Genomic DNA, 8,551 nt, shown 5'->3' with positions numbered 1-8,551 from the left:
TTAAATGGGTGGCCAAATTTAGCCACTTACTTAAATTTCCCTTTTGCAAGCCACTCAACCCATACGGCCCATGAATTTGTCCAAAGGCCCATTACAGTGGCCCAATTTTTGTGTAAAATCCCGAAAGAGACTAATTGGGGAATGAAACTCACATCGCAATCAATGATATATTACAATGCTTATTATTGTTGCTATTTTAATTTAACATCAATTATGGAAATCAACTGTTATTAAAATAGGTTAAAAAGGAAGATCGTTATTATACATTTAATTATTATATTTTTAAATACTATTGGCAATTATTTTAAAACATATTTTAAACAAATAAATCACCCTTAAAAACCTTCCTATTTATTCCATTGGAAGGGTGTAATAAATCATAATTTTTTTAGTGCAACATGTTGGGAGGAAGATTCGAACTCGTTTTGGCATAATAAAGTTTTTGGATATTTAGTGCCCTAATATTAATGTTACTTGTTTATCGATGACTATTTCTTGTTTTCATTTTTACTGAAAAAATAAACATAAACGTGTATGATAAATATTTTTTGTTTTTAGTTTTCTAAAATTTTAAATAAGTAAAAAAATGTATATGAAATTTAATTTTTTAATTAAATATTCAAAAAATTTATGTTTTATTTATTTTTAATATTTATTATACATTTTATATGTTAAGAATGATAAAATAATATTCTTATTTAATGAACCAGAAACTTGATTTTGTTAATCCCAAAAATTCTACCCACTTTTATTTAAAGCATTGTTTAGAAATGAGAAACTAGAAATAAGAATAATCATCAAAGGCTCATGTTTCTCAACAACTATAAATGAGAAATAAAAAAAAAAAACAAGAAATGAAAATGCCACCAAACGAGCCAAGGCATGTAGTGCTTTTTTCACCTCTCGGATATTTTTCCCTCAAAACTAAAAAATAAATAAATTATTTATTTAATTTTGAACATAAGTATTGATATGTGCCTTTAATAGACATATTTAATTTTTAGACCTAGACAAACAATGCATGGTTACCATATCTAAATAAGAGAAAAGGCCAGTGGAAATTAATGCCATTGCTGTCCCTCACATCTATCAATTCCAACCTTTCAATAATTAGTTGGATTGTTTCTGGTTTTGGGGTACAAATGGAAATAAATAATGCAAAATTCAAGATATATAATATTATTGTGATGTCTAGAGTAGTTGGCAAACAAAACTACATTTATTATGATTGCATATATATTGTGACATCTCATTTCATATATTTATATTCACATACCAAAAAGAAAAAAGAAAAAAAAACTATAACAAAATTCACTTATAGTTGTACCATATACAATACACTAAAATTAAAATTAACATATACAAAAACATAAATATTCATCTACTACGTTCGGACAAAATAGTTGTGTCTATTTAGTTTTTAAATTAAAAAAATCAACTATGTTTCTTTTAATTTTGGATTAAATTTTTATTAGTTCATTAGCACGCTTGACAAAATCGAAGATGATTATTATTTTTTTTTTAAATTTTTTTTTATTGATGGTGCAATATGAAGGTATATGAGAAAACATGAATCAAATCAATGGACCTATATAGGTTAAATGATCATAAATATTACATCATATTTTCAATGCTTTGCTTTTTTATTTTGGCCTTTTTCTCCTACTTTTTTAATTATGAGGATTTTGATAATTGAGAATTAAATTTGATCACTTTAGATGTTACGTAACACATTATGTATTTTCTAAAAGTGGGGACAAATAAAACCAAACACCAAAAGCTAATAATTATAACAAAACTTTAGATAGATATGATATTATTTTTTGCCTAATTTATTTTCTACACTAAATTTTATCTAAATATTATTTTATCATTACATACTTTGTAAATGGGTCTTGATATTTGTTGTAAATTTTGAAAGCTATAATTATTAAATAAATGATCAAGTATGGTACAGGAAATATAGGAAAAAGATAGCATTAACAAATTTTCAAATCCACGACCTTTTGGTTGCAGATAGGTAATTTGTTGAACGATATTTATATTAACAAAAGAAATTTAGTTTAATTAGTTGATGTTTATAAATTCAGTTATTATATTTTAGTTTGGTTTTAATCTAATCTTTTTGCAATCGTTAGAGTTTTTATGTATTAAAATTATTTTTCAAAAAAAATTCATGTAATTCTTTTAAATAGTCAACCAATAATAATTAAAATTTTTTAGGTCAATCCAATTCCCAAGGTAGAAAACAAAAGGCTAATAACATAACAGTGATAGATTTTTTTAGTCATTTTATTAGTGTAACATTTAATGTGAACGAACTTTGGAAAAAATAAAACTATAAAGCTAGACATTTACTCAAAATAATAATAATAATAATAATATAAAGCAAGACAGAAATATTTATAATACAAAATATTAATCATATTGACATCGAATACGATATATTAAAATTAGTTTTGATAATAATTAATTGAAATCTCAAGAGTTTTTTTTTTTTCTTCTTTTTTCCTTTCTGGTCAACCAATCTCAAAGTTTGACTTTGTCGAATAAATAAATAGAACCGAAAATATTAGTCTTGAAGCTAAACATTAAATAAAGTTAATTTAACTCAATATTTTGTAATGTTTTTGTCAATGTTTAAGTATCACACTTTCATAACCAATTGATTGATAGATAGCTGATTCTCTACAACCCATGGTCAAGTGCTTAGAATTTTTGAATTTCCTTTTTTTTCTATAATTCTTTATAGTTTCAAAAAAATTATAAGATTATTTTCTTTTTATAATTATTTGTCATGATTGTGAATGCATCGATGATGGAAATAAATAATATATTTCATTCGCCAATTTGCATATATATAAATATATATAATATTAGGTTTAGTGGCCAAACTTAATTTTAAAGGTTGAAACTTGAAGCAACAAAACTTTGATTTTTTTATTTATTATTTTTTAACAGAACAAAAACTTTGAATTTGAATTTGAATAAATAATGAAATTGATACGGTTCCATGATTTTTTTAGTTCATCATTTAGTTGAAATGTTATTTTCTAGAGTTATTCCAAAAAAAAAAGGATATTTATTGTTATTTTCTTGAGATTACTAGGTAGTGCTAGTTTTACAAGTGGCTTGACAAAGGCTATTTTGTAGATTTTGTTTTATTGACTTTGCTTGGATTAGATGTTTGTTTTGACTAGATATGGCCATTTTGGTATTTGAAATAATTTAAATAAAATAAAATATGTGATTTGAGTTTTTTTCCCTTTTTTTAAGTGGCTACTAGTTTTTTACTTAAAATTAAACATTATAAAAATATAAATTAAAATATAAACTACCATAGTGTGTTTAGTGGTCAATAAGGGTTAATGTAAAGAATAAAGTGAGATTAGTTAGGGTGCGCGTAACTAGCTAGTTCGGATACTTACGGAAAAGAAATTGAAGATTTAAATGCACTCATAAAAAAAGAAAGAAGAAATTGAATTCAATATATATCTAGTAGTTCCTATTTTTTTATTTCAAAAAAATATATTATTGAATCATATAACTCTGACCAATTTATTTGTAACTTGAAATTTTACTAAAATTCCACAAAAGCTTAAAAAGAGAGAGTAAACATGGTTATTTAAAAGAAAATATACACATATATATTTACATATAAGGCAAAAATAAACACGTTTGTTTATGATAATTCCTAATCTAGCTTGAGAATTGATAAGTTTGGGTACGGTCGAGCTTTGGAGCTAGCTTGATGGGGAAAGACATGCACAAAAAAAGCAAACACTCCAACATTCAAGTCAGTAAAAAACTAATTCATCGCTTTAAACTAAAATTGTGTTGCATATCTGAATCAAAATGATGCTTCTATTTATACGAGCAAGGTGATAGTGACGTTCGATCCTTTAGATGTACTGTTTGAAAATGAGTTGTAAGAGATTAATTGTCGGATCCTTATGATTGAAATATGTCACTACCTTCAACTAAGTGAAGTTGATCCAGCTTACAAGTCACCTTATAGTCAAACTTCAAAGTCGACCAAGTCGTGTCTTCGAGATTATAGGAAAAGATCTTAATACACCGATCTTTTCTACCTCTATCTATAGCAAGTCCATTTCTACTTTCCAACAACATTATTGTTTGAATTTAACAAAAAGCATACTAAGTAATAAAATTAAATCATTTCAGAATAACAAACTGTAAAATTAAACATGATATAATGATACTTTTATGATATATATTTGAAGAGAAGAACGCAAAAATTAAAAAATAAAAATAAAAAATAAGTCATTGTAATTAATATAAATAAATATTTGAAATTAAAATCTCAAGATTTTTTTTTGCCCTTTTCATAATAAAAATTCTCTCTTGTCGGCACTGCGCCCTCCAAAGTTTTAGCCGACAGCCTGCTCCAGATTTTTGCAGTCCATTTTACCAGATATCCTCTCTTTCAATTAATTTATTAAATTTTTAAAAAATTAATATTTATATAAAAATATATATAATTTTAATAAAGGTAGAGTTCTACTTAAATCTCTTGCCCATTTAATTTTATTAACAAGTCAATAATAATTAATAAGACACATACAATATAAATTAATAAAATTAAAGTTTTCTTTTAATATAATAAAATATGTAGAAATGAAAATTCGAACTCACTCTAGAATATAAAGTATTTTAACTAGTTTAGTTAAGTTCAAATTGACTAATAAAATTGGAGTTAGACAAAATGAAAAAAAAAACATTACTTTCTCGATAAGATTTGATTTTTCATGTGGATTTCTTACCTTGTTGGGTTGAATTTCTATTGAGAATTTCAATCTCCCTTATTTTATATAATAAAATATCTAGACTAAAATGAGTTATTTTCAGATATTTAATTTTTTTTTAACTGGATTGGTGTAAGATAAGTTTATGAAGAGATTGTGATTGGAATTTGGAAAAGATTGACAAAGAAAATTGTGAAGCAAAAGCAAAAGTAATTTAATTATTTATTTTTTATCAGAAAAAAATAGGCGTGGTGGTAATAATTAATTACTGTTACCTTGATTTCGCCGAGCAGAACGTACGGTTGCAACTGAATCCAACTTTAGAACAAAAATAATAATAACTCATCCAAACTTCTTCTGTTCACACGTGGTGGTCCCCACTCCTCCACTGTCAGAGACCCATTTCCAACGTGTCAGCTTCCACGTGGCCCCCTTACCTTTTCCACTCTTCTCCACCCTTTTTGCTTTAATCTTCTTTATTTCAATCCTTAAATCTCTAATTAATACCTACTTACTCATCTAATCAATACTTTTCAAAAAGATAATAACACTAAATTAATTTATATGTATTTAAGAATTAATTTATATGTATTTTTTAACACTAAATTTACTATAGGGTCAATATCAAATTCGTGAGATTAATCTAGGTATTTCTAAACTAACATGAACACTTGGAGAATATACATATATATATATATAAAAGACTTTCAAAAAAGCCCTATTTTTACCTACCAAAATGAGAGAAATGAGTTTAACTTTTGCAATAATGCCAAATTTAACCTAAATAATTTCAAATCCGTCATATGGATATATATGACAATGAAAATGTGTATATTAGTAATATACAAAGAGAAAAACTTGTCATATTTATAAATTAGTTTCATTTTTAATTGATTTAAAATCTAAACCTTTCTCCACCTATCGAATTAAAAAAAAATAAAGATGATGATTATAATAATAACAACAATTTTGAGCCAAGAAAGAACAAAAAAAATTTTGAATTAAGAGAAATTAACATGTATGGTGGCATTGATGGCAGAATTACAGAGAGGGCAAGTATGAAGAGTGGACCCACACATTGTACACAAGCAAAGATGCCTACATGGCAACACCAACACCGTGGAGTCCCCGGCGGCACATTTCCGGCAAGAGCGGCGGTCGTCGGTGGGCGACGTGGCGCAGCTGGACTGGGCGTCGTCTTGTTCTTGGTCTCGGTCTCGGCCGGCGGCGGCGATGTGGAGAAGGTGGTCGAGATTGGTCCGAAGGGAGTTGACGGCGGCCTGGTTGGTCTCGGCCAGGTCCCGCCATAGCTGATTCTCCCGACACAACTGCTTCACCCTCTCTTCCAAAACCCAGTTCAATTTCCCCATCCTCGCTATCTCCTCCTCTTTCTCCTTCACCTTCCTCACCACTCTCTCTTCTATTGCCGATACCAGCATCCAACATTGCCTCCTCTTCCTCTCCTCCATTTCCATCCTCACTTTTTCCGTCTGCAATAATTATAAACAGATTTAAATATAATTGGTTTTCTAAAATCATCGTCCAGTAATATTTTGAAAATCTTAATTAATTATTACGTGGATGGCGATGAAGCGGTCCATCTCGGAGTAGTGGTGGTGGAGGATTTGTTCATCGAAGAAACCGGAAACCGGGCGAGCGGCGGCGGGTTCATCGTAAACCGGGCGCCTGGGTCGTTTCCTGGCCGGGAAATTGCAGGTCACCCCACTCTCGGCCTCTCCTTCATTGGGTTTCGTAAAATCTCTGCCAAAAACGAAACCCAAATTCAGAAAATTAAAAAAAAAGTGAGGAAATTAATTAGAAGGAGGAAATGGAATGGAATAGGCACCTGCTGGTGGTGAAGGGAGAAGGTAGAAGATTCATCCGCCGTGCTTCAACCGCCATGAAAATTGAACAAATTCTTTTCCTTTGCTTTTGTTGTGAGAGAAAACAGAGAGAGAGAGAGAGCATGCAATAGAGGTGGCCAAGATTGGGATTTAATTCAAAGCATTGGGAGTGGGTTTGTTTTTAAGAGAGAGAAAGTCAATGAATTTTACTTTTTTATTAAACCAATTAGGAATACCACATGGGGATGGCAGATTTTTTTTTTTTTTTTTGCTCTTTAATTAATTAATTAATTAATTGGTCATCTTGTTCATCGGGGGTAATTATGGAATTTCAGGTTTCTCCACCGTGTCCGTGGCGTAACTGTACGTTTTCGCAGAAGGTGATTTTCTCGCCAGTAAGTATAAACTCTGCCACGTGGCATACGGTACCTGCCACGTAAGCAAGGGAGCAAAGTTGTGCTTGATGCTGAAGTGGGCCATGCGGGTCCCACGTGGGAGATTAAAAAGAAATCGTGTGATCTTTTTGTAAGTAACAACAACAAAAGCTGAGAGGGGAGCCCTGAATGACACGTCAGTGGGGCCAGTGTTAGGCAATTCGGAGTGCAAAAAATTAATAATAATAACAAAAAAGAAAAGAGGAAAAAAAGAGTGGATCCCCCATTTCCCTGTTTTGTTGCGGGGAAAAAAATTATTAATTAAAAATTAAAAATAAAAAAGAGGGGTTGTCAGGTCACTACTACGTACGGAGCATCTGGGTCAAATTCCAGGGATGGGGGTGGAGGAATCGTGTGTGGTACAGGTACACCAGAAGCAAACACGGCGCGTGAAAGTCAATCATAAAATCATGACTTTTTTCCATCACAAACACAATCCACGCTTCCCACGTCATCAATCATTTTTTCTTTTTCTTTTTTATTTTCCTTTTTTACTTTACCGTAAATTTGTTTAATTCTAGATTCGATGAACTTCTTTATAAAATAATGCAAACAAAATGTTGAAATTTTACCTCTTGTTTCCATTCATTTACCATGTACTTTCACATCTGCCCTCTTTTAACCACAAATGTACATCTTTTCTCTCTTTTTCTTTTTTTATCTATTTCTGTGATGGTATATTATTCATCATGTTACCGAATCTCACGTTAAAAATATAAAAACAGACTATTCTATTGGTTGTCGATTGATTTTTAGACGAAATCTTATGAATATTGATAATACAAATTAAAATTTCTAATGTGAATTTGAACTTAATTTAATTGGTTAATTTAAAGAAAAGTGAATTAGATTTTGAGAGGATTTGACGGTTTAAAGATAAGAGACAATATTTTCATTAATATAAGGTTTTATTCTACCATTTTAGAGATTGCCAAATCACTACTGAACCAAAAATCTTAAGCTAATAGGGTAAAAGGTTTTACAATACCTAAATAACAACTGTCTATTGAAAGAAATGATAACACAGTGGTCTAAAAACTCTGAACGTACGATCTTGAATTATTATGTTTAATCACCAATCAATTTAAAAGCTAAAATTGATGAATTACAGTGGATTTAATTATCTATTAATATGATAATTTGATATTTTAAGTAAAATATCACTCTTTGTTTGATGTGATAAAAATTTTCCTCCTTTTTTTTCCTTTTATGTGCTTTAATTGATTATATAAACTACCATTATATTTGAAATCATTTTCAAAATATAAAATTATTTACATAGTAAGAAGGTCATAAGAATGTGATGTGTTGAACTAAAACAACATTTTATCCTTTTTTTTATTTTTTTTTAGTTCAAACAACATTTTAAATTATATCTTCTACCTAATAACGTTTTCTTTTTCAAAAATAATTATTTGCCAATAGTTTTCCTTTCCCCTTTCCCTAATCTACCCTGTTTGAAAAACCTATTTTTACCCCTGAAAGTTTTCTTTTTCGATAACAAATT

At 29.1% G+C, this 8,551-nt stretch overlaps 1 protein-coding gene across 1 annotated transcript; it reads right to left on the bottom strand.

Moving 5' to 3' along the window:
• Positions 1–5,748: 5,748 nt before the first annotated feature.
• Positions 5,749–6,788, bottom strand: BRG1 (SBP (S-ribonuclease binding protein) family protein). Its single transcript, XM_022286867.2, has 3 exons — positions 6,613–6,788; positions 6,344–6,527; positions 5,749–6,256 (listed from the first exon to the last, which is right to left on the bottom strand). Exons 1-3 carry the CDS (start codon positions 6,732–6,734, stop codon positions 5,768–5,770), a joined length of 795 nt encoding a protein of 264 aa, XP_022142559.1. The 5' UTR covers positions 6,735–6,788; the 3' UTR covers positions 5,749–5,767.
• Between the last annotated feature and the right edge of the window lie 1,763 nt (positions 6,789–8,551).

This window comes from Momordica charantia (genome assembly GCF_013281855.1).
Source record: "Momordica charantia cultivar OHB3-1 chromosome 3 unlocalized genomic scaffold, Mcharantia_2.0 BLBB01000003.1, whole genome shotgun sequence".
NCBI lineage: Eukaryota > Viridiplantae > Streptophyta > Magnoliopsida > Cucurbitales > Cucurbitaceae > Momordica > Momordica charantia.
The sequence above is the reverse complement of the archived record's forward strand: the minus strand, read 5'-3'. Positions and strand labels throughout refer to the sequence as shown.